Source organism: Chlorocebus sabaeus, chromosome 7 (assembly GCF_047675955.1).
Source record: "Chlorocebus sabaeus isolate Y175 chromosome 7, mChlSab1.0.hap1, whole genome shotgun sequence".
In the NCBI taxonomy this organism is placed as follows: domain Eukaryota; kingdom Metazoa; phylum Chordata; class Mammalia; order Primates; family Cercopithecidae; genus Chlorocebus; species Chlorocebus sabaeus.
Window position 1 is genome coordinate 34,167,765 of NC_132910.1, and position 27,357 is coordinate 34,195,121.

The 27,357-nt window shown below is 44.8% G+C and overlaps 1 protein-coding gene across 1 annotated transcript in view; it reads right to left on the minus strand.

The window, feature by feature from the left end:
- Positions 1-25,352, minus strand: part of SCD5 (stearoyl-CoA desaturase 5) — a 177,138-nt gene extending 151,786 nt beyond the window's left edge. Inside the window, exon 1 of the mRNA XM_007999058.3 lies at positions 24,771-25,352. Within this exon, the coding sequence (XP_007997249.2) occupies positions 24,771-25,002 (232 nt within the window). The 5' untranslated portion in view covers positions 25,003-25,352. The remainder of the gene's footprint in view (positions 1-24,770) is intronic.
- Positions 25,353-27,357: the final 2,005 nt, after the last annotated feature.

The window sequence follows — 27,357 nt, forward strand, 5'->3', positions numbered from 1 at the left end:
GAGGCAGAGGTTGCAGTGAGCTAGGATCACGCCACTGTACTCCAGCCTGGGCAACAGAGTGAGACTCCATCTCAAAAAAAAAAAAAAAAAAAGAAAGAAAGAAAGAAAAAAGGACTTGGAAAGTGCATTTCCTTTTCAAGAGAAGGGAGGGGAGAGATCCAACAGCAGAAGGAATGGAAACATCTACTTGGGTTAGGCTGTGATCTGAATGTGTCTCCCTAAGTTCATGTGTTGGAAACTTGATTTCCAGTGCCACAGTGTTGGGAGGTAGGCCTAATGGGAGGTGTTTGGGTTACTGGGCCACTGCCCTTATGACGGAATTAATGTCATTATTGCAGGAGTGGACTAGTTATAAAAGGATGAGTTGGGCTCCCTCTTGCTCTCTCTCTCTCCCTCTCATTGCCCTTCCACCATAGGATGATGCAACAAGAAAGCCCTCACCAAATATCAGCCCCTCAATCTTGGACTTCCCAGCTTCCAGTATTATGGAAAATAAATTTCTGTTCATTTTAAGTTACCCAGTAGTATTCTGATATAGCAGCACAAAACAGACTAAGACAGATTACTGTCCCAGGTGAGGGTGGTCATCAGCCCTCATCACCCTGTGGGTGAGCAAAATCACCTGTCATGTGGCCACTGTTGACAGGATGCAGGTGAGGATTAAGTCCTCCCCACCCCTCGGTTGCATTTAACATCTAGAGCCTGGCTGTCTTTCCGCCCATTTGTCAGTGGCTCAGAAACATTTACAAAGGGCCCTTGTATCGTGGGTCACAGAGGAGACTAGCTCTAGGATGCCCCTAAAGACAATTTAGTTCTCTAAAGAACTGCACTGTGTCTCCGGCCTGCCTGAAAAAGGGGCACGATTGATGGAGGGAAGTATCTGCTCCTCTCCAAATGAGGTGATTATAAAGTCCCCAGAGATAAAAAGGGACCTTAGAGAAGAGCACTATGAACCTCCATATTTAGAATTAACAAATTTGTTAGAATACAGACATACAGCAGAAATCCAGAAATACAGCGGAAATCCAGAAATACAGTGGAATGACAGCACCAGTGTGCTTATCTGGTTCTGGGGGTAATAACTACTCCCATAGCAGGGCTGGTCCTTCCTGGGAAGCAGCTGCTGCACCTAATTTAGTCCTCACACCAATCCTAGAAAAGAAGGTTTCCTGTTCCTCACCCAAGGTGCAGGTTAAGTTTTCTGCCTAAAGCTACTTATTTGAGGCTTTCTCCAGGGTCCTTTTTCACCTCTTACTTCCTAACAGCTTTTCCCCAGACATCTAAGGGACGATCCAAGTACCTATTCCCTTCTCCACCCCCATGCTCCCCCCAGAAAACAAGTTACTCCACCCCTATAAAGTATTCCAGGTCCTAATACTCTCCCTGCTCCTGTGAAACTCCCATTCCCTCAAGGTGTCAGCCCTGTGTTGGAAGAAAATAGGTGCTGAAAGCACTTCACACCAACGTGTGGATTCCTATGGAAGGAACACACCCACAGCTATTCACATTCCTAAAATTGTGCCTCTCGTCAACCCTAAGGAATCTGGGCTGGAATTTCAGTCACTCTAAGGAGAGCCACATAACACTGAGGTGGGAGATGGGTGATGTCCAACTGATGGGGACACAGCATCACTCCCAGGCCACCTGCTCCTGGGCCTGAATGTCTCTAATCCCCTGGGTGTAAGAAGTGTAAGAACCACCAGCAGCACTTGATAAAATGCAGATTCCTGGGTCTGGCCCCCAGAGATACTAATTCTGTAGGTCTGGATGGAGCCCTGAAATCTGCATATTCAACATGCAACTCAGATGACTCCGATGCAGAGAGCCACAGACCACACTGTGCACTTCAGTACGACTCACTCATGACCAATTCCTGCTTCTCTGTTTCCACCCATCTCCAGCCTCTCACAGCTGTTCATCCCCAGGACCAGGGAGTTAGTAGGGAAGATGTTGCCCCCAAAGTTTTCCATGTGGACACTGTAGCCAGAATGACCTCTGCCAATACTTGACACTTAGTAATTTACAGATACAATTGCTTGGAATTTGCTTCAATCTAATCCAAAGGGCGAAAAAAATAGCTAAAGAGGACATGGCAAAGATGCCTGATGGCATTAGACTTTCCACTGTGCAGTAGAGAATATCAAAAGTAAATATCCAGATTTTTTTACTCAGCAAGGCCAGATTTAAAAAGGAAAAAAACTGGCCAGGCGCGGTGGCTCACACCTGTAATCTCAGCACTTTGGGAGGCCGAGATGGATGGATCACTTGAGGTTGGGAGTTCAAGACCAGCCTGACCAACATGGAGAAACCCCATCTCTACTAAAAATACAAAATTAGCCAGGCATGGTGGCACATGCCTGTAATCCCAGCTACTTGGGAGGCTAGGCAGGAGAATCGCTTGAACCTGGGAGGCGGAGATTGCCATGAGCCAAGATTGCGCCATTGCACTCCAGCTTGGGCAACAAGAGCGAAACTCTGTCTCAAAAAAAAAAAAAGGAAAAAAATTAAAATTAAAAAAAGGAAAAAGATTTTAAAAAGGAAGAATGTCCAGATTTTGATAACTGTGCTGTGGTTATATTCTTGTTCTCAGAAAATATACACTAAAATATTTAGAGATAAAAGGACAGATGTCTCCAATTTACTCTTAAATGGTTCAGAAAAAATATATATATATATACACACACACCTATATACATATGCAGGGGCCTTTGAAAACAGTATGCTGAGAATAGATAGGGCTCAAGGACAGTATCTCCAACTGAACTTTTAATGAACTCCCGTAGGCGCCAAGAAGGCGGGTAGATAAGAAAAAATATAGAAACAAGGTACTGAGTAAAAGGTTACATGTGGGAAAAGAAAGTTTGTTTTGCATTGCATTCTTTCTGCTGACCTGAGGTTTATAAAGTATAAATAAAGTGAGGCGGAGGCTCTGAGTGCGGCCGCCATGTTCTCTGTGTGTCTTTGTCTTTGTGTGTGTTCTTTCATTCTCCACCACCCCCGGTGCGGCCCCCAACAAGTGGCGCAGCGAGCAGGGTCAGCACGGGTGAGTAGGGGAGAACAAGAAGGGGAACCCCCTAGGAGCAGGTAAGGCTCAGATATTGTTAAGGGGAACCTTCTTAAGCTTTCATTATGGGAATTCCATCTCTCTGGCCTCAGAGTATTTATAGCTGTTTCAAGGACTGTTGCTGTCTATAGGAGTAGAAGTGAAAGAAAAAGACTTTGAAGCGATTGTTTGCCCATGTTGAATAACATTGTTACTGGTTTCAGTATCAGACTAAAGTGCAGCTGAATCGGAAAAAATGGTTACAGGTAGTAAAAGCTTTGCTTAGAACTCTCCAGTTAGGGGATATTATGCCTCTAAAATTGTGGACCTTGTGTAACTCTATCACTCAGACATTAGAGTTACTTGAGACTGATTCAGAGTGTGGTAATGTAGCCACAGAAAGAAAGGTATCTGAGGATTTGGAAAAATAAAATAAAATAAAATAAATCTGAAATGGAGCCCATTTGTGCCAGGGTAGCAAAAGGGGGAGAAGAGAAAAGGCCAGCTCTTCCTTCTTCTAAGGGAAATTCTGACATACAGTGTATTATGGAAATGCTTCAACAAATATTACAGATACATTCTTCTAATTCACCTTTGTGAGCTTTCCCTGTTTCTTTTCCTTCTGCCCTGTTAAAAGAGAATTTTCCAGTGCCTCCAACCCCCGGGCTTCCTTATCTTTACCTTTGTTTGGCAAAGTTTTCTCAGTGCCCCCAACAGGCTGAGACGGCTAAGGGGGCTGAGGGGCTGAGGCGCTGAGGGGTGGGCAGCCTGGCGGGTCCCTGCCACAGGGTCGACCGCACTTCACGTGGCCGAATCCCCCGGGCTGCTTTCTCTCCAGCTGCTCAGCCACTTGTTTTCTTACCGTGAACCTTGGGCTCCTGCTCGGAGTCCTTTCTTACTCTGTCTCTGTTTTTGCTGCATTCTATCAGCAAGTCTTTAATTTAGGATATTTCACTGATATAACTGAGAATGAACTGTGTTTTGCAGCATTTTATTTTATTACGCGCTTTCTCCTAGATTTTGGTATCCTTTTTATGCTGACTTGATTAAACATTTTAGAAACTTTCCGGGAACTGATAAAATAGCTTTGATATGATCTTTTTCTTGAGGTCATAAAATAATTTACTTTGAAATGTCTCAGCCTAACAACTTTTGGGCTTTTGTTTTGTGCAGAGGTGGGAAGACTCCTTTGCATTTTTGGTATAACTTCTGTGTTAATGATTTTGTTGTTTGCTTCGCACAAAATCACTTAGTGATCCGTGTTTTCCAGCTTAGAGTTAACATGTATCATTTTGTGAATTAAAAAAATGTCTCGTAAAAAAAAAAAAAAAAAAAAAAAAAAAAAAAAAAATTTTAAGGAGCTGGATCTGTTTCCAATTATTTGTGCTTCTTTTACTCCTAATGCTCAGTTTTCAAATGGTGGCAATAATGTCCAATTTAATGCCTTACAAATTAAATTTTTAAAAAGAAATGAAAGCTACCATTTCTAACTATGAACCCCTATCCTTAGTCTTCTTGATATTTTTTCATCAGAAAATTTGATAATTTCTATAGACTGAAAGACTTTGGGAAAGGCTTTTCTTGATCGTTCTCAGTGATTACAATTACACAGCTAGTAAATGAACAAGGCGCATGTACAGGCTAGAAAAAATGTTATGTGTGATCCCCCAAGAGCCACTGAGGAACAACTCACAGGCACGGGCCAATATGCTACTTTTAATGCTCAGGCTGGTCTAGAAGATGTTGCCCTTACTTAAATCAAGACTTTGTTTTTAAGGGCCTAAAATAAGGTAGAGATAACAGGAAAATCTTCCCTTTCCTCTATGAAAATTTTACAAGACACAAATGAACAATATTCAGATTTCGTAGCCCGTCTTCAAGATGCTGTCTTGAAAATTGTGGGTGCTGACCTTGCTTCAAAAATTTTGTTACAAACGTTGTCTTTTAAAAATGCTTATGCTGACTGTCAAAAATTGTTAAAATCATTAAAGGCCAATGGGGCCAATTTAGATAAATATATTAAAACTTGTGTTAGTGTTGGAGGGGCCCCAACAATTTATGTCACCAAGTCTGAAAGTGTAGTTGGTTTATCAGTCTTTACAAATAAGAAATATAAGAAAGAAAAAGAATGCACAAACTAACTAGGTTTCCTGTAATAAATCACTAAACTAGTCCAAGGACCAAAAAATACAAGATCAGCATGACTCTAAAGGATGTGAGATTATGGTTCTGCACTTGTTACATTAAAGAGCTAAAATTAATAGACGTAATATTAACAATAATAACAGTAATAATAGCCATTGTATACTGAGTACTTACTATGTGTCTACTACTGTGAAAAAATCTTCACTTGCATTTAGTTCTTCCAACATCCCTTTAAGACTGACAAATTTTATAATTATTACCATTTTGTAGACAGGAAAACAAAGTTAAGACAGTTTTATAAATGTATCCAAAGTCATATAGCTATTATATTTTGAAAATATGACTTTCTGTCCCCAGAGCTTACATGCTTAACCCTTTCCTCTAGACTGCTCTATAAAGTACAAAAATGATAGTCACCCTCCTTAAAATAATCGGAGGAAAAAAAAATCAATAACTAAGTAAAAGTTGTATCTCAGCACCAGATCCAATCCCAACTTCAAGTATCCATTTAGCCTTGAATAGCATCATTGTGTTTTGAAAACCAAAATCCGTTAAGTATTTTGTGGTCCACTATTTTTTACAAAGCAGATACTCTATTGAATAGTAAACTATGAACTAAATTTCTGTACCTGTAATCACCTTATTTGTTTACAAATATTTGTTATTGACTAAATCTGCATACAATACCCAATGAGCAATGGCCTACAACATCAAGGAATAAATTCAAGTCCTCCTTAAGGATCCCACACCTTACCCCAGTTTCTCAGCTTTATGTGGCAACTAAGCAGAGCGCCGCTGCTGACTTAGTTATTACTCAGCCTTATACTTTGTCTCCTAATAAAAAAATATATAAATTAGCTGTTAGAGAGTGTGGCCCTTTGCCAAAAAGACATAATGTTACTAATAAAAGTCTTATTATGGTTTAAGTCTCACAATTTATTTGCCTAGAGGCAGAGAAATATATTCTCAATAGAGAGGGTTTGGTAGCACAGAAAAAACTGTTTTTTGGGAAACTTTAGTTTCTAACCAAAAGCCCTTATGTTCTTTACACATTAATGAAATAGTTTTTAAAAGGTTAATTAATACAGTGGTAAATATGTCTATTATTTGTTTAAATTAGAGGCCTATACAATAGGAAAAAAGACAAGTTGCAGTTATACTCACTGGCTTGGGTACTGCTTCTGTGGTTTATCAAGACGTAGAACCTTTAACCTGTGTCGGTCCTAAAGGTTAACAAGGTCAAGTGTTTTTTTTATTTTTATATTGTTCCTATCAATATTAATTTTGGGGAACAAAATCTTTCACAACAATTTGCTGCTTTTTAAAACATTCCTCATATTTCCTCAGCTGCCAAAAATACGATGTTCAAAATAGACTACAATCCTTTAAACTCATAGCCACCACTCCTATTTATATAAAACAGTGACCATTATTTAAAAAAATACTTAGGATTCTAAAAAAGTAAGTCAAAAAACAAATGGCCGAGAAGAATATAAAGCCACATATTTCTGCATAGAATTCCCGTCTTTGTCTTGTCTTAAAACTATAAATGTTTACATTAAACCTAGAAAAAGTTTACAGCCTGGTCTTCCTAATCCTGCCCTTATCCCACAAAGTTAAAAATTAATAGTCATAGATCTCAAAAATTGTTTTTTCTTTATTCAGTTACAACATCTTTTTTCTATTCTAGAAAGAGACAGTCACTTGGACAGCTCACGTCATTTAACTCCTTTGGCTTTACAGAAACTCCAGCTTGTGAAAGAGCAACTTCAAAAGGCTCATTTACATTATATCCTTCCCAATGTTCCCCTTTCCCTTTGTTTATTTCATACTTTACATTCTCCTACAAGAATGATTCTTCAGACCAATCAGCCGCTAAAATAGATCTTTTTGTCCAATAAAACATCTAAATACTTGACTACTTATATCGATCGTTTAACTAAACTGATCATCAAAGAACAGCATCACTGTCGACAACTTTGGGGAAAAGATCCTTCCTTAATTATCTCTCAATTCACTCATAGTCAGATCATTTATCTTCTTACAACTTCTGATTCTTGGCAAGAAGCTTCATCAATCTTGAGTTACAGTTTATCCTTATCCCTCAGTGCAATAGAGAGAATTATTTACTATTCTCATGATCTTACTTAATTTCCCTACTACTGGTTAAAATATTGTTAGTGATTCTCAATATGCCGTTTATGTTACTTCTTATATTTCTCAGGCCACTTTACCGCTTTGTGCTACTTCTTCTCTTCAAAAACTCTTTTCCTTGTTATTTTCTACTTTAAGCCAACGTCGAGCTCCTTTATTCATCACTCATCTTTGTTCTCATTCTCAACTGCCTGAACCATTAGTTCATGGAAATACTCAGATTGATTCACTTCTAATTAACCACCTGCAGGCTACAGAACAAGAACATGCTCTACATCACACTAATAGTTCTGGCCTTCAACGACGGTTTCATTTAACTCATAAATAAGCTTGTTCTCTTATTCAAGCTTGTCCTTTCTGTGCTCCTTTGAGCATTCCATCCTTCCATCCTAGAGTTAACCTAAGAGGTACTCAAGTTAATCAAATTTGACAAATGAATGTTATACATATTCCTTCTTTTGGACAATTAAAGTATGTTCATCATACCATTAATACTTTTTCTCATTTTCAATGGGCCACTCCGTTGCCATCTGAGAAAGCTGATTCTGTTATTACACATCTCTTAGCTTGTTTTGCCATTATGGGCATTCCTTTTATACTTAAAACTGATAATGCCCCTGCCTATGTCTTTCATAAATTACAAGTTTTCTTACAGCAATACAATATTCGACATATCACCAAAATCCCGGACAACAGTCAAGGTCAAGCCATCATCGAGCGCGCAAATTTAACTTTAAAAACTCAACTATTAAAACAAAAAGGGGGAAATGAGCCCCCCCAAAAAACCACATTTTTTTGAAGGTTAACCTTTCTACCTTAATTTTTTTGATTTTGAAGGTTCTTTTTACTTTAATTATTTTTTGAATCAATGGAGACAATTGCAAGACTCCGCTGTCGTAACTCATCTTTCCTCACCTCTCTCGGTGATAGTCCCCGCTGACAATTTAAAGATTTGGTATCCTAATAAAGAAGGTAAGTATGTTCAAGGGCAAGTTCTAAAACAGGAATGGGGCTATGCTCTTGTCCTTACAGGGAGCGGACCTGAGTGGTTTCCTACAAGATGATTGAAACCCTGTTGAAAAGAAAACTGGATTCAGCATGCATTTCTTCCTTTGTTAGATGTGCCTCGGTGGGGGACTTATTTCCCTTAGTGAGGCTTTGTATGAATATTGCACTTATATTCCCTTTCCACCCTTGTATCAGGGAGTCGCCTGAGAAGAGGCGGAAATTAAAGTTTTCACCAATGACACTACTTGAATGCCGTCCCCCTATATAGACAAAGACAATATAAAACGGAAAACGGAAATTATAAACAACACATACCAATTTAGAGTGGAAGAACTTCCAATATGCATGAGAAATAGTTCTCATTGTCTCCGAAAATCGTATGAAGCCTGGGTTGTTCGCTATAATCATAGTTATGTGGCTGCTAATACTGTTATTATAATCATACTGTATATAGTAATGAAACTATTCCTAGTTCTTTACCTTTTTATCCTATTCCAGAGGTTTCTCCTAATATTGAGGTGCTGGAGTAGCAACTATGTCGGGGAAATAAAACCCGGATTTTATTAGAATACAATGGGATACAAATAACTGATTGAAGTGTGCACGGTGATTTTCAAATAAAATTTAGTCACATACCTTTGAAATGGCACCGGGTAAATAAAAGTATTGCTGCTAACAATAATAAAACCTTGGTATGGTGTGAAAGAGGCCTAAGTACAGAGTCATCTTTGGAAGTTGTTAGCTGCAGGCGATGCCATTAGCACTTTTGTGGAGAATATGTCTCTTAATCTTTCTAACCCAACTAATTCCTTTCATATTCAGTTATATCGGAATATCTCTCGATATATTATTGCTTGTGTCCATAAGCCCTACCTATTATTAGCAGAGAATTTGATATGAGATAATAATACGGGAATTGTTAATTATACAAATACGTGTACATTTTTGTCTTGCCTCAATCATTCTTGGTGACACAACTTTACTGGGGATATTTATATCCTCAGGGCTCGTAAGAAAATTTGGCTACCTGTTAATCTTACGCGACCGTGGGGGGCATCACCTCTTGAAACTTATATTTGGACTTCTCTTCAGCGAACCCTCTGTGCCCTTAGACTTATAATTGCCTCGGTGATGAGTCTTGTTGCCATTGCCTCCACTGCGACTGTAGCAGGGCTCGCTCTTCATCAAAGCATACAAAATGCTAAATTTGTGCAGCAATGACATGAACAATCTCACCGGTTATGGCTTCAACAATGAAACATTGATTCTCAACTTGCTAAAAAATTGGACAACATAAAGCAAGCGTTGACATGGCTTGGAGATCAGCTCACTGTACTCAGTACTCGGGTAACATTACAATGTGATTGGAATTCCACTCAATTTTGTGTAATGCCTGTGCCTTTTAACATCTCTCAAAATTGGACTGTAATCCGAAAATTATTAATTGGCCATAAAAATATTAGTTTGGACATTCAAGAGCTCACTCAGAACATTTCCGAAGCATTTCGACAACAATTACATGTGCTGTCTGGAACTGTAACCTTGCAGGAGCTGGGGCAGCGCCTTGCTGCCTTTAACCCATAGACTCAGATAAAAACATAAATTTCTACAATCTCTGGAAGTATATTGCTTTGGGCACTTGGTTTGTGTCTACTTCTTTTGGTAATTCGATGCTCCCTCCGTCGCCACCAAAAACAAAAGAAAACACAAGAACAAATATGGACTACCTTTTTAGGATTGAGGCAAAACAAAATTAAAAGGGGGGAAATGCAGGGGCCTTTGAAAACAGTATGCTGAGAATAGATAGGGCTCAAGGACAGTATCTCCAACTGAACTTTTAATGAACTCCCGTAGGCGCCAAGAAGGCGGGTAGATAAGAAAAAATATAGAAACAAGGTACTGAGTAAAAGGTTACATGTGGGAAAAGAAAGTTTGTTTTGCATTGCATTCTTTCTGCTGACCTGAGGTTTATAAAGTATAAATAAAGTGAGGCGGAGGCTCTGAGTGCGGCCGCCATGTTCTCTGTGTGTCTTTGTCTTTGTGTGTGTTCTTTCATTCTCCACCACCCCCGGTGCGGCCCCCAACATACATACACAGAGGAAATGACAAAGCACATGGGGCAAGATGTCAACTGGTGAATGTGGATAGAGTCTACGGGAGTTCCTGGTACTATTCTTAACAACTGTTCTATGAGCTTGAAATTACACATCAAAGTAAAACAGTTACAAAGAAAAAAAATCCCCAGGTGCATGTGAGGCAGCGGTAACAGACTTTATTCTCTTTATTTTGTATATGTTTAACACTTTCTATAATTAAAAAAAAATTACCTATACCAGGCTTCAGGTGATGGTTTGAGTGATGCTCGCCCCAGGCTAGCTGGAGAACCTAGACACAATTTACAGCCTCATGGGAAAATGAATTGTGAGTGAGGAGTACGCCTAAATCTGCAGTGCCATCTTCCACATCATATTCCCAACCCCTAACACCAAAAAGAAATAGGTTCACCATTTTATCTTTACGGTGTTATTTCTCTCTGATGATAAAATTAATATCAATTCTTTTGGGGGGGAGGAAATCTTATGCAAAGGCAACTGTAAACCAGAAAATAAAATCACATTTTAGATACACATTGCCTCTATCGCAAAAGGAGTTTCTATTGAGACAAGTGAGTGAAAGCCCCAGAATTTAGACAGTGCTCTAATGCCTTTCTTTACATGGTTTTGGGACATAAATTTAAGCCAGAATAACAGACTGATTTTTTTAAGTTCTCATTAAATTAGAACTGTGAAAGGGATAGAAGCTGAAGATTATATGGATTATGTAAGAAGAGGATGCAAATGCAGAGGTGATATTAAAAACATTTGACAACCCACAGGGCACCAGCCAATCAAAAACAGTCAGAACAGATGTAGATTTAAGCCCTGCAGCTGGGCCAGGCATTAACCCTTTAGCTCCTGGATTGTTGACGATTCCAGGAGTACCAGGGAAGGCAGCAGCTATTCACTATTTCAATATTTTAACAACTAGTAGGGCCACAGTGGCACACACTGTGCACACACAGTGGCACAGCTCTGTCCGTAGGGAATAGTAGTTCTCATAGCTGTGGCTTGTTCCAACTCTCATGGGAGCTCTGCCAAGTTAACTGCAGATCCCATCGATACTTACAGGGTAGTGGCTTCTCTCGCCACCCCCCACCCCCCTCCCAGCTCCAGATGACGCTGTAGGAAACCAGAATATGCCGCTCCAAAATATGCTACTCTGGCATAAGGATTATTCTGAGCTGAAAGCAACTGAAAAGAAGCAGATACAAGAAGAGCTCTCTGCCCTCCCCTTATTTGCCTAAAAGCGGGACATAAATTTACAAAGGCAAAAGGGTCTTCCTCCCCTCTTTACCAGGAAAAGCAAAGGATGACCATGGAAGACAAAGTCAGACCCCTAGCAGCCTTGAGACATCAAAGGAACCTACATAACAAGCCTTACTAACTACCCTTTATCAATTTGCCTTCCCTCCAGACTCAAAGTCCTTTTTGTTTGTCCTGTCACTTCTTTATAAATTTACTGTTCTTTGTTGAAAATGGTACGCAAGCCTAAATGCAAAGTCACCTCCTTGAGAATTACTCGTTCCCTGGTTCTCTCTCATGTATACCTGACGTATGTATGTCCATAAACTTCCATTTGTTTTTCTCTTGCTAGTCTGTCTTTTGCTACAGGGGGTCTGTCCCTGCTAAAAATGACAAAGAGTGGAGAGAAAATTATTTTTTCTCCCTCTACAGAGTCTAAAGTAACTTGAGGATAGCTAAAAAATGCTAATGACTCACCCACTTTTCAATTGCTACAGAGCCAAACAATGGATTTGGGGGTGAGAGGTGAAAGGGGGGAGATATGTGTGCATTATTCACACTTACTAATAAATATCTCCTTTGGCTAATAGAGACTCCAGGGCAAAACGAATGTTTCTGGGGACACTCAAGTGAGTCATAGGCTGAGAATAGAGATGAGCTTTATTGTAACCATCTGCAAAAGCTTCTTATGAACCTATTAGAGGAGTGGGTTGATAAACTACTCCACGGGACAATTACATTTTAGAAATTCATTTCTAACTTCATGCATGGAAGTTTGAAAGTAAGAATATGGCCGGGCGCGGTGGCTCATGCCTGTAATCCCAGCACTTTGGGAGGCCGAGGCGGGCGGATCACAAGGTTAGGAGATCGAGACCATGGTGAAACCCCGTCTCTACTAAAAATAGAAAAAATTAGCCGGGCGCAGTGGCGGGCGCCTGTAGTCCCAGCTCCCCGGGAGGCTGAGGCAGGAGAATGGCGTGAACCCGGGAGGCGGAGCTTGCAGTGAGCCGAGATTGCGCCACTGCACTCCAAACTGGGCGACAGAGCGAGACTCCGTCTCAAAAAAAAAAAAAAAAAAAAAAAAAAAGAAAGAAAGTAAGAATATTTTCCATTATCTACCTCTGCCTAAAGAACAGTAAGTTGGTTAGGGTATTGGGGGAAATTACAGCTGTTCCTTTCAGTTATGAAAGGGAGAAGGGTAGAGACCTGATCTTTGTTTTCTTACACAATGGGTGCCCCAGGCTGTAAGTAATTAAATACTTGCTTAATAAATGCTTTTGATGTTAAAGAGGAGGGTGCTGTTAGAGATGGCCTTTCCAACTTAGGACATAGGCTGCATTTGTAAGCCATTGTCTCTTCAGAGAACCAAGCTAAAACCAACACAGCCCAAATAGCAAGTGTGTGACAATGTTCATAGAATAGGCAGTGATACGGGAAAAAAATAAATTTAAACCTGATTTCTAAACTCTATTCATGTCTTGTTTCATTTTCAAGCTCATTGACATTTGATTTTTTTCTCTATTTAAGAGGCAATCTTTGGCCAGGCGCAGTGGCTCACGCTTGTAATCCCAGCACTTTGGGAGGCCGAGGCAGGTGGATCACCTGAGGTCAGGAGATCGAGACCAGCCTGGCCAACAAGGTGAAACCCCATCTCTACTAAAAATACAAAAATTAGCCAGGCTTGGTGGTGCATGCCTGTAGTCCCAGTTACTGGGGAGGCTGAGGCAGTAGAATCACTTGAACCCAGAAGGTGGAGGTTGCAGTGAACCGAGATCACACCATTGCATTCCAGTGTGGGGGACAAGAGCGAGACTTCACCTTAAAAAAAAAAAAAAAAAAAGGCAATCTTCAAAAACTTCCACCCCAGAAGACCCAACAGCCACCAGGAGCAACACAGATCAAGCATTACCTTAAGTAGGCACTTTACATGCTTTGTTTGACTGAAAGGTTTTACACAATGGCTATGCCACAGTCCCACTCTACACATTTTTTCTGACATCTGCCCTTTAAAATAAGGTTTTCCATCCTCTCCAGCCAAAAGCTATTGTTTTGTTTCACACAGTTAGCACCCTCCTCCTAAGCAAGATCTTTGTTCCTAGATTGTTTGTGCAAATAAAAAGTACCTGCTGTGTGAGGTTAAGTGAGGATGCGCTGGCCTTATAAATACTCCCTTTTTAAGCAAAATCTGAGGCAAGAGAACAGAAATCTGGTTGTGACTTCATCAGTGAGATTCTTTGTCACTTGAAAGATGTGGAAAATGACCAACCAAGAAAACAATCAGTCTGGGGAAAGTATGTCACCATGGAGAACCTTGGTAAAGAACCCATTCTAAGTCACTGGTTTTCCCTCTTTTTTTTTTTTTTTCTTTTTCTAATTCAGTTCCAGGAACCCTCTTACAAGGGTGTTTAAAAATTCCCTGTGCCCAGAGTAACCTACCACTGTACTGAGAAGAGCACACTGAAATGTAAAACACAGAAGCCAGACCTTTCCAGGGAATGGAGGCAACACCAAGGAAGGCCATGGAGAAGAGGTGTTGGCTGTCACAACAGCCACGCCCTCCGCTTCCTTCAAGCCAGAGCCTCTGTTTTGTTTGGCTCTTTTGCCCTAGCCTCATGTGACTCCGTGGCTGCTATGGTCTGAATATTTGTCTTCCCTCCAAAATTCCTATGTTGAAATCCTTACCTTCAAGGTAGTGGTATTAGGAGGTGGGGCTTTGGGGAGGTGATTAGGTCATGAAGATGAAACCATCAGGAATGGGATTAGCGCCCTCTAAGGCACGAAGAAAAGGCTGGTGAGCTAGACTCAGTGACTCATGCCTGTAAGTCGAACACTTTGGGAGGCTGAAGTGGAAGGATCACTTGAGGCTAGGAGTTTGAGACCAGCCTGGACAACATAAAAAGACCCCCATTCTCTACAAAAATAATAACGTAAAAAATTAACCAGGTATGGTAGTGTGCCCCTGTAGTCCTAGCTACTTGGGAGGCTGGGGTAGGAGGATCCCTTGATTCCAGGAGTTTGCGGTTAGAGTGAGCTGTGAGTACACCACGGTACTCCAGCCTAGGCCACAGAACAAGACGCTGTCAATCAATCAACCAGTCAATCAATCCTTTTTAAAAGGCTGGAGAGAGAAGAGACCCTTCACCCCTTTTGCCATGTGAAGACACAGCAAGAAGGCACCATATATGAATAAGGAAGTGGGTCCTTACCAGACACCAATCTACTGATGCATTGTTTGTGGACTTCCCAGCCTCCAGAACTCAGAAATAAATTTCTTCTGTTTAAAAGCCACCCAGTTTGTGGTATTCTGTTATAGTATCCTGAACAGATGAAGAAAGTGTCCAACCCTGATCAGGCTGAACCACCCATAGTAACCCATCCCCTTCCCAATAATTGGTTTAACAAGGGACACATGACACAATCCTACAAGTGAGACTTTTTTTAAAAAATCTTTTTTTGACAGTCTTGCTCCGTCACTCAGGCTGGAGTGCAGTGGCATGATCTCGGCTCACTGTAACCTCTGCCTCCTGGGTTCAAGCAATTCTCGTGCCTTAGCCTCCCGAGTAACTGGGATTACAAGTGTTCATGATCACTCCCAGCTAATTTTTGTATTTTTAGTAGAGATGGGGTTTCGTTATATTGGCCAGGCTGGTCTGGAACTCCTGGCCTCAAGTGATCCACCCATCTCTGTCTCCCAAAGTGGTGGGATTTCAGGCATGAGCCATTGTGCCCGGCCACAAGTGAGATTTAAGAGGACACCAGCTGTGAGGATCAGCTGTGAGGTAACCAGGAAAGATTCTGTCTCTGATAAAATGAAACTTCAGGAAGGGGCCGCCTCTATCTCCTTCCATAGGACGTTGTTATAACTCCATGTGCTGCCCGGAACTCTGGCAGCCACCTTGTAACCATGAGGAAAACTGAATGCGACAAGCGACCATGGCGAAAACAAACTGGCTATTTGATGGCATTGCTGGGTCATCCTAAAAGTGCCCTATCTCAAGATTTTTTATCAGTGAAATTAGAAATTTTCCTTTTAAGCCATCTGAAGCTGAATTTTGTGATACCTGCAGCTAAAAGCATCCTAATACAATTTGCTACACAAGTTTGCAGAAGGCAGCCCTCCCCTCAGGCCTCCCCACTGTTGCCCGTTCATCTGTTAAATAGACAAGCTGGATTCCCAAGGGCCATGCACAGTCTCCTTGCTATTTTTCCTCAGCTCTATTCGTGAAAATAAAATTAATTTTCTAGTCCATGAATTAAACATTGCTGCTGCTGGCTGAAATATTTTAACAACAGCCTTTTGTTGACAGAGAAGCAGGATGCTGACATGTTCTAAAATAAGCTACAAGGAGTCAGAAGGGTAGGAGGGGAAGCAAAGGGGAGGAGGCCATCAAAAGGAAAAACTGCAAAATCCCACTCAAGTCCAGCTTCTCTAAATGGTCAGCCTGTGATTGAACTCGTGTGCAGATGAATCACCTGGAGATATCGTTAAAATGCAGATAGTGATTCTGTGGGGTCGGTGAGGTCTGGGATTTGTTTTCTCTAACAAGCTCCCAGGTGATGCTGATGCTGGTGGTCCAAGGACCACACTTTGAGTAGCAAGGCCCTTAAGGCTCAGGCAACTGCAGCTGTAAGACTGTCTGCATGTTTGTTCTAAAGCTCTGGAATGTCTCCAGAGAGAAACCAGCAACGTGCCAAGACCCACAGAGTCCTCCAACCTTCCTAGTAAGCAGCAGGCCCTGCAGTAGCCCCAACACCTGCAAAAATGGGGAGCGAGATGGAGGAGGACAGATCCTTCTTCCCTGGAACGTGGGTCGTGGGAATCAGCTGCTAAAAAGGTAGTTTCAAAGAAAGAATGAGGGGGAATGGGAACAGCCCCCTGTCCACACATGTACCTTTTAGAAACAGGAGAAAGAGTACAGGATAAAGGAAGGAAGGGGAAGGAGGACGGGCTCTGGGTTTGGTCTGAGTTTGTGATAGCCTTAGGGGTTTTTGTTGTTGTTGTTAGTGTATTTGTTTGTTAGTAATTTTTCCCCCAGGACTGAGTCTGAGTCTGTGAAATCAAATGCCCAACTGAGATTTTATTCCAAGCCTCCCCTCAGCTCCATGCAGCCTAAGGCAGGCACCCAGCCCCACTTCAAGCCTACTTAAGAGTCAGGGACACTCGCACCCAATGACATGTTTGTCCCAGCGTCTTTCCTGAATAACTTCACATATCCCACCGACAAGTGCTGGTCTAGAAATTGGGCTTGAGACTGTTCCTCCACACTAGAAATCATGGGTACGTGCAATGGGCTGAGAGGAGGAGGTGAGAGCCGGTGGGAAGGCTGCAGGGAGCTCTGGGCAGCCTCTCTTTCCACAAACCAGATGAGGTCTGCTGAATCTTCTCACCACTGAGCAGAGACCTCCAGCGCGTCTCCCTCTCCACGTCATGTTCCTCTCTCTCCACTCTACTCACCAGCCATGCTGAACAACTGAGTTCTTGAGCTGCCCTGCCCTGTCTCTCTTTCCTTGGGACCTTTGCTCAGGCTGTGATGCCAGCTCACCCAGCCTCTCCACAACCATCCCTGTACCTGCCAGGCTCCACTTGGCTCCTGCCTTTGGGGAGCCTCCCAATTCCCCCTAAGCTGGCACTGCTTCTTGGTCCCATAGCACCCGAGTATGGATGGTGCCCGGTATGGATGGTGCCTTGAGGGGTGTCACCTGTGCACCTGTTTCTCCAACTGGCCTGTACATGCCATGAAGTCAAGGATGGTGCCAGCACTTGGCAGGTAATAAGTAATAAATATTGTTGAATAAGGAAATTGAATAATGGTTCTCAGCCTGCTGTGCATTAGAAACACCTGAATAGCTTAAAATAAAGAAAAAGCCAGGGCATCTCTTTTAGACATTCCAATTCATCAGGCCTAGGTAAAGAAAGGCCCAGGCTTCTGATAATTTTAAAAGCTACCCAAGTGATTCTGATGTGCCACTATTTCTGACAATCATTGGAATGTAAAAAATGATTAGTGGGCTGGGCGTGGTAGCTCACGCCCATAATCCCAGCACTTTGGGAGGCCAAGGCGGGTGGATCATGAGGTCAGGAGACTGAGACCATCCTGGCCAACACAGTGAAACCCCATCTCTACTAAAAATACAAAAATTAGCCTGGTGTGGTGGCATGCACCTGTAGTCCCAACTACTCAGGAGGCTGAGGCAGGAGAATCGCTTGAACCCGGGAGGCGGAGGTTGCAGTGAGCCAAGATCGCGCCACTGCACTCCAGCCTAGGCGACACAGCAAGACTCCGTCTCAAAAAAAAAAAAGAAAAAAAGATTAGTGGATGAATGAATATGTGCCTGCATGCATGACTGTGAGGATCTCTCTTGTGGCCATTCACACATGTAATGAACAAACAACAGGCATTTGTGAGGGAAAACAGCTGGTACCTGTTGTTGTGGCCACCAATCCATTGTCAGGGGAAATACAATTGGGGGAAAAAACAAAAACAAAAACAAAAACCTGCCTTTACCCAGGACCAGGGCTTCCTGATAACCACGGAGCTTTCTTTATCCAGTGGGCTGGCTAGACTGCCTCGCCCTCCAAAGGAAGAGAGCTGAACAGAGGGAATGAGCGAAGAGAAACACTAAGGAAATGTGTGGATGGAAAAGGAAGGCTAACATTTACTCTGTGCCGACTTCCAGGCAAGCTACTTACTGCACTGTTTCATTTGATTCCAGGTACAGCCTAATGCTGGTTGTACTCTTATTACACCCAAGGTTGTAGCACTTCCAAAGAAACATGGGACAAAGGAATGGGTAGACTGCGTTCCAGAGAATACAGAATTTCAAAATAAATGTTCAGTGAAAAAAAAAAAATGCTACTCAAAGACACTTTTATAGATCCTTAAAACAACAACAGCAAAACAAAAACAAAACAAACAAACAAAAAAAAACCCCTGCTGTGTCACCCTTTTGCAAATCTATCACTGACTTTTTCCAAGCAACTATTATAATTTTATAATTTTACAAAACTAGGTAAGGTGAAAACTAAAATATAGCAAGGCCATGATTAAATATTTGGATTTAAAAGTTGTGCCTGGCCAGGCACAGTGGCTCATGCCTGTAATCCCAGCACTTTGGTAGGCCCAGGAGTGTCAGTCACCTGAGGTTGGGAGTTTCAGACCAGCCTGACCAACATGAAGAAACCCTGTCTCTACTAAAAATACAAAATTGGCCAGGCATTGCGGTGCATGCCTGTAATCCCAGCTACTGGGGAGGTTGAGGCAGGAGAATCGCTTGAACCCGGAAGGCAGAGGTTACAGTGAGCTGAGATCACGCCACTGCACTTGCACTCCAGCCTGGGCAACAAGAACCAAACTCCATCTCGAAAAAAAAAAATGCTGTGCCTTACATTTGAGTCACAAGTACTCCAAGTCCGAGACAGACCAGTAAGCCAGTGCAGGTTTCATGACCAGGCCCCTACCTTGGGAGGTAATAATAGTAGATAGCATTGAACGTCTACTCTTTAGCAAGCCCTTTAGCATATGCCCTATCCAGGCACAGTGGCTCATGCCTGTAATCCCAGCACTTTGGGAGGCCAAGGCAGGAGGATCGCTGGGGCCCAGGAGTTCAAGACCAGCACTGGCAACATAGTGAGACCCCATCTCTACAAAAAAAAAAAAATGCTGGGTGCAGTGGCACACATTTCTAGCCCTGGCTACTTGGGAGGCTGAGGTGGGAGGATCACTTGAACCCAGGAGGTTGAGGCTGCAGTGAGCCATGATGGCACCGCTGCCCTCCAACCTAAGTGACACAGCAAGACCTTGTCTCAAAGAAAATACGTATGCCCCAATTCTGAAATAACTGTCAACTCAATATTACTGTATCCATTTTACAGATGAGGAAACTGAGGCTCACAAACTGTAAAGAAATGAGTCTGAAGTTGAACTTAGCAATGTCAGGCTTTGCACCAGTTTCTACTCTGCAGCTCTCTCATTTCATGGTCACAGTGCCGTCTGCAGTGACCTTGATCCGTTTGTTTGTTTTAGAATTGAGTCAATAATGTTAACCTCAATCTATGTTCATACTTGTTGGGACTATTAGCAAAAGCACACTCTATTCTCTGCGGTCTAGCTGCAGTCCAGGCTTGGGTAAGGCTCTTAATGCTTGCCCATTTGTTAAAAATGCAAGAGTTGTAACAACAATGGGCTTGGAATTACAGGGTTTGAAAGGAAGAGTCATTCACTTTTCTTAGATTTTTAGTAGTTTAATTGAGCATTAAAGATTTTTTAAAATGATGAGTCAAAGGAAGAGGGAGGGAGAAAAACAAGTCAAAACTGAGACTCTAAGAGATTCAGAGAAATGATGTGGCCCTGTTTCTGTAGCAATTGTAACTGGCTGTGCTCAAAAATCCCAAAGAAAATGCTAAAGACCAGCTGAGTTGTCAGCTGAACAGAAAGATCCCAGCTACAAAACAATGATCTTTTGGAGGAAAATAGGAGGAAGATGGAATGAAAGAGAAGGGCATGAAGGAGGGAGGAAGTACAGAAGGGATTTGTGTTCATCTCTCTTTGGAACGTTGAGAAAGAGCCCTTATTTCCAAGGCCAAATCTATCTTTTCTATGCAAGAGAGGCAGTGAAGCCAAGTTCTATGCCAGCGTTGTGGAATTTATTGTGCTGCTGGAAGAGTTTTTTTTCTTCTGCTGAAGAAAAAGGGCCAGTATTAGGACCAATAATAATGACAGTGAATAATTAACACCAACCAAGAGCCAGGCACTGTGCTCAGTGATTTACACACATCATCTAATTTGATTTTCACAACTTTAGGAACAAACAGTATTAACATATCCATTTTAAAGGTGAGAAAACTGCTTCAGAGATATAAATTTGTCCAAGGCCATTCACCTGATAAGTAAGTAGAAGAGCAGGGATTCACATTCAGATCTGCCTGTCTACTGAGCCTTGCTTACTCTAGAAAACCTTGGGGCAAGACAGAAGTCCATGACCATGCATTCTTGGGGCTCCTCAACAACCTGAGGGACTTGATGGAAAAGAAGCACAACCCAGTGAAGACATCAGGACCAGATACAGCTTACCTGATGCCCAACGGAAGACAGCTCATCTTTGGGCACATTTCAGAATGTGACTGGTGGACCAGCGCCTTCCAAGCCCCAGCTTCTACTGACCACCCCATCACCCCACACTGCCTTGTTCATCTCCACCACTTCTCAGCTTCCTTGGCATATACTGAATCCCACATAGGATGGTGCAGATGCTCCAAGAATCCAGCAGGGCACCAGAGAACCCTATATCTGCCTTAACAATGGTCACGTTTGTCCCAAGACAGGATAGAAGGATTGCTGATCTATCAAAGGAAACAGAAAATTACTGCTTTGCATGCCTGGTGCTGTCACTGAAATTACCACATGAGGAAAATAGTCATGATGTCACTATGGGACACATTTAGGGGACTCGGATGACATTTAGGGAAAAAACAGAAAAGGCCCTGATGCTTCTGGGAGGCAACAGCCAGATGTCTGGAGGCCATCAGGGGAGGCTCCACTGCGAAGCAGCGCCAGGACTCACCCCTCCACATGGTAACTGCAAGGCATCACTCCCTGCTCTACCCATCTTGGGATTCAGGGCATTGACTAACTGTCCCTTTGGCAAGAAACTCTCAAGCAGGCATTTTTGTGAGCTCAAGCCTTCAGATGCAGGTTTTCTGTCCTTGAAAGTCATGAACTCATTGCTGAGGACCTACGGGCACCAAGAGCATTCTGTTCTGACCGCCTGCCCACTCATAAAACGAAAAGGATAAAAAAGGAAAACAACAGGCTCTGGCCCCAGGGAGAACTAACAACTTGATGAACTAACAATTTGATGGCTCTTTCACGGATGACATTTTACCACCACGCGAATTACTCTCCGCACACTGCACATCCAACACATCCCCTGCTGGGTGCACTGCATAGAGGCCTCCCCTTTCCAGCGCAACCTCATCTGGTGTGGGGGGTGGCAAGCAATGGACAGGCTGACCTTTTTCCTCTACAAGTCAGGTCCTTCAAGTGCATGAGCAGACCACCAGGGCATGAGCTTGGCCCTAATGCTACACATAACTGGTAGGGAGGTGATGAAAAAGGGCCTTCAGTGTGGTGGACATTTGTGGATCAAGGCACCAGGGCTTTCACTGAAAATAACCCTGAGTCAGTCGTCTGCCTAGTCCCTCTGCTTACCCTATGTAGCCTAGCCATGAGCACAGCTGATCTTAGCTGGTCTCTGATTGTCCCTCATTTCTTCCCTCAGAGCTATTCATGAGACTGGGTACAGTGGCTCACGCCTGTAATCCCAGTACTTTGGGAGGACTGCTTGAGCCCAGGAATTCAAGACCGGCCTGGGCAACGTGGTGAGACCCCATTGCTACAAAAAAAAAAAGAAAAATAAAATAGCCAGGTGTGGTGGTGCACATCTGTAGTCCCAGCTACTTGGGAGGCTGCAGTGGGAGCATTGCTTGAGCCCAGGAGACTGAGACTGCAGTGAGCTATGATCGTGCCACTGCACTCCAGCAAGACCCTGTCTCACCGAAAAAAAAAAAAAAAAAAAAAAAAAAAAAAAAAAAAAAAGGGCAGCAGAAGCAGTAGCTATTCATCAGATAAGACTCATTGTTTGGAATGTTTCTAAGTCACAATTTTGGACCTTAAAACTCTAATATCTACCATTGTCTGCTATTTTTCTTTTTTTTTAGGGAGGCAATGAAGGTGGGGAGAGAATTAAGACTTAGGGGCTGGGCACAGTGGCTCACGCCTGTAATCCCAGCAGTTTGGGAGGCCAAGGAGGGCGGATCACGAGGTTAGGAGATCAAGACCATCCTGGCTAACATGGTGAAACCCTGTCTGTACTAAAAATACAAAAAATTAGCCGGGTGTGGTGGCAGGCGCCTGTAGTCCCAGCTACTTGGGAGGCTGAGGCAGGAGAATGGCGTGAACCCAGGAGGGGGAGCTTGCAGTGAGCCGAGATCGCATCACTGTACTCCAGCCTGGGCAACAGAGCAAGAATCTGTCTCAAAAAAAAAAAAAAAAAAAAAAAAAAAAAAGACTTAGGAAATAGCAGATGAAGCAAAGGCAGAATTTATCCAGGGAGGTATGGGATGGGGTTTGGGACATGCATCACAAAGGGGAAACCGGATTCCTTCAGTTTGTTAACTTCTCTAAGGAAGCTAGAGGAGACCTGGGCCTGGGAGGTGTCCTCTAAGCCACAGTCTTTCAGAACAAAGGTACTATCTTCACCACAGAGTGCCGTCTGGAAAGGGGTGACCTGGCAAACTTGGAGAGAAGGGCCTTGTCCTTGTGGCTCCTGGACCCATGCCAGGGTCTTGGGGCTCAGAGGCTGTAAGGAGTGGAGCCTATGAGCCCTAGGCATGTAAGATAATATTTTAAGTGCTCACTGTTCCCTGAGCACTCTCTGAACACCACAGCTATTAAAGATAAGCCTCAATCCCCTAGAGGCCGCCGGGCTCTGAGGACCAAGCCCAGCCCTGCGGGAGGGGGGGGGGGGCGCTTGCTGGAGAACTCTGGGCAATAAGGGCTTTGGTTGGCAGCGTGGGAGTGTTCATGAAGCAACAGCAGAACCTCATAGTCTAGTCAGTTGAAGAATTAAACCAACACATAAAGGTGATGGTAAAAAGGACACAGAAATGAGGAGGTGCACTGAGAGAAGGAAGGAAAGATAAATCAGCAGATTTCCCAGAGCTTTGGGGAGACTTTAAAGGCTTTAGGGATCCCGAAAGATCCTACCTCTCTAACCATCCCTCAACTCTGCTGTGCTCTCCCTGAGCCACACCCCCTAAGAGGTACCCACTTCTGGATGGGTTTGCTTCCAAGAGCAGGGACTGCAGGGTTTCAAAGGAAGGCTTGGAACCATAGTGGCCCCATTATCTACCTAGGCATTTGCAGCTGGCACCATGCCAAAAAAGCCTTGTAGAAAGAGGTCTCATTTTCTTCCTTCTTCTTCCCCTATGGAAATAAAAGTAGGTTGTGTTTCTTAGAGATCAGGGAAACGGGAGCTGGAAGGGCATCTTGAATTACCTCGTCAAATTCTCACTCAGCATATCAATGCCTGTGCCTTTTGTCCTGGCTACTGCCGCTTCAGTAAAGGAGGCCAAAACCAGTTACTGCGGCCAGGGCGGCTGCGAAGAGGTTCAAAGATCAACGACTGGGGTCGTGCAGGGTGGGCACGGAGCCCCTGGAGCCTAGGGGAAGGGGAATAGTGGTCGGTGCCTGGGCTCCCTTCCCTACTGGCAGGAGTGGGGGTGTACGGAAGGAGGGTACCAGGAGAGCCACAGGTGCGGAACAGACCCGCACTGGCCAGATGGTAACAGGGTTTGGAGAAGGCTCTGCACAGCCACAGTCGGAGCTTCGTGCTAGGGTCAGACCGCTCTCGCCATGGGCTCGGTTTGCTCACTGAGAAACTTCCGAGGCCAGAGAACTGCAAATGGGCATAGAAGATTGCGGTGGGAGCAGGGACATGGGCCTTGGAGAGGCAAGAGGGGAACCGGTATCTTCCATCTGGTGCGCGTAAACCAAGATTCTATCCTGTGCCGGGTCTCTCCTCCCTGGTCCAACTCCCTTTCTTGTCCTCATCTCAGCCCCCAAGGTTCGTGGCCCGCGGAGGTGATGGGGGAGGGAGACGGGGATAGGAGAGACCCATGGACCGCACGGGTTAAACAAGCACCCGCCCGTCCTCTCTCACTGAGAACCGATTCAGCCTGTGCCGAGCCTCTCCCTTCGCGCGCCTCTGCGCCAGCGGTGGCGCCGCAAGACTCCGGGTCCCCTCGGCTCTCCATCGGGAAGCCGGCAAATGCGCTTCCTTACGCAGACCGCGACGGGGTAGGGGGGCGCGGAAGTTGAAAATACCGGGACAAAAACACCTGCCCGTCCCAAGGGACGGAGAACTGGATGCCAAGGGGGCCCGGGGCGCGCAGCGGGAGGCGAGGAGAGACCGGGGGTCGCCGCGCACCGCCCGCAGCCGAGGGGCCAGCGGCGACCTCGCGCGCCCCAGCGCGGCCTGGCCACTGAGCCCGGGGCGCAGGGGGCGCCGGCGGAACTTACCCCAGAGCAGAGTGAGCGGCTTGGCTTTGGGGATGAGCACCAGGGAGTACACAGCCCCCAAGTGGAGCAGGCTCATCAGGACGACGTTCCTCCAGACGATGTTCTGCCGCTGTCCGCGCGCGCCTGGCCTCTCCCGGCCGCCGCCGCCCTCCGAGCTTTCGAGCCCGGCACGGATTTCTTCCTTGGCGTCGCAGAAGGGGATCTTCCCCGCGTCGGTGGCCGGGCCTGGCATGGCTGGGCGAGGTGGGCGCCCGCAGCAGCAGCAGGCAGGCAGGCGCTCGGCCCGAGCGGAGATCGAGGGTGGGGGCGGGGGCTTCTGCCTTTTAGGGGGGAATTCTCCGCACGTCCTGTCCCCTCCTTCCAGCCCTTCTCCCGGACTCCTGCACTCTTCCCCAGGGTCTTAGCGTGGCCTAGGAATGCAGATCTTGGCGGCCGGCATCTGTTGCTGGCGTATCCCCCGTACGGCTGCCCGGGCTGAACTCGGCGGCGAGAAAGAGGAGGCGCGCGCGGGGCGGGAAGGGCGCGCGGCCGGGGAGGGGTGCTGTGGAAACGGAGCTGGACCGGTGACGCTGGAGGGAGCGCTCCGAGGGAGAGTGGAAGAAAACCCTGCATAGCTACAGCCAATCAGGAGCGCCCGTGCGGCTCTTAAAGAGAAAGGCGCCCCTCGGCCTCCACGGCCGGGCTCTTCTGGGCCGAACTGGGGAGCCCACTAGGCTGGGGTTGGCCGCCTCCGCCCGGGGGCGGGTGGGAGGTAGCTCCCGGGACAGGGAGCCTGCAGGGCGGCTCACAGCGCTTCTGCTTTTGTGTGTGTGTGACCCCCAAAATGCCTTTTATGGTATTTTTCCAGTCCCTCCCCCTGACAAAAAAACAAAACAAAATTAAACAAAACAAAACAAAAAAAAAACTTCCTGAAACTATCATCCCTTTGAGAAGCCTTTTATTTCTTCTCAAGCCTCAGGCCACCTGGGTTGGAGAATTTTAAATACTTACTTGGAGTCGCGACACTAGTTAAGGCTAGGCCAACGATGAGAATCAGAAGTCCCTGAGTCTGCTAGTTAGGAGGGCTCCTCAGGCCAGGGGAGGGTTGGAGGGCAGCTGCTGGTTCTGAATTAGGCAGCTCTGGATGACCCAGACACACTGTAAGTGCTCAGTTGGTGCTTGTTAGGTGATGCACAGATGATTTAGGCCAGTTCGCTGCCATCGGTGCCCTGCCAACCCGCTCGGCCCATCAGCCGCGCCACTCTGTTTATGGTCAATTCTAGCTAATGAGCGCACTTCTGCACCGTCTCCTTAGCTCCCAGTGAGGAACACTACCTTGAAATCAACACCATTGAGAATCGGGCTTTACAAAAAATCACCCAGAACGTTCCAAGGAAAATTAACCTGTGAAAGATTTGTGTCTGCCCACTTCTGTCCTAAAGCTGATGGTTTACGAACTCTCCAGAGAGGACCCTAGTTGCACAGAAAATGGAGGGAAGATTGAGCTGGAAGTGTCTGAAGCAGGTGTGACCGCACTTGCGGGCAGGCGGCAGAAGGAAAAGGGCTCAGGACCGCAGCTCTGAGTTCTAGTTTTAACTGGCTGGAACCCAGCCCAACTCTCTGGGCACAGATTTCCTTACCTGAGAAGCAGAACTAGTTTCTACTCTTACTTCCAGCTTGCATATTCCATGAATGTGAGTTAGAAGGGGCGCCATTACCGGCCGGGCGCGGTGGCTCAAGCCTGTAATCCCAGCACTTTGGGAGGCCGAGGCGGGCGGATCACGAGGTCAGGAGATCGAGACCATCCTGGCTAACAGGGTGAAACCCCGTCTCTACTAAAAAATACAAAAAACTAGCCGGGCGAGGTGGCGGGCGCCTGTAGTCCCGGCTACTCGGGAGGCTGAGGCAGGAGAATGACCGGAACCCGGGAGGCGGAGCTTGCAGTGAGCTGAGATCCAGCCACTGCACTCCAGCCTGGGCGACAGAGCGAGACTCCGTCTCAAAAAAAAAAAAAAAAAGAAGGGGCGCCATTATGTTGACCAAAACCTGCTGATTTTTAGATTAACCCTTGTTAGGAATCATTTCCAGGATTTCAAGAGAGGGAAAAAAAAATTTAAATACTGACTGCATGAAAGGGCCATGTATAAGGATCTTATTGTTAGCAGATCTGAGCCAGTCCCAGCAGCCGGAGAAAACAATGCCCGATTTAAGCTGAAGCAAGGTATGTGGCACTTGTGGAATCCAGGCCACTGAGTCGGTGTTACTGTGTTGCTTCAGATGGAGCTGAAATTATAGAATTTGCCTGGAGACCAGATAAATGTCAGCGCTATATAATGACCAGTGAGACAATGGAACATGAAGCTGGAGGGTGCGAATTTCATCAGCCTGCTCAACCTGGGCTATGTAATGAATCACTTTTTCTTCTCATACTCCGTCTGCTCCCCATACCCAGCAGACCTTCGTACTCCCTGTGGCTCTCTAGTTCAGACTGTCCTTTCTCTCTGTGGTAGACTAGTTGCCCGGCCAAAAGCCTCTCTCCGGGTTATTGGAAAGGCTCAATGCTGTAAAGACCCTCATTCTAACCATTCAATCATTTATTTGACATTTA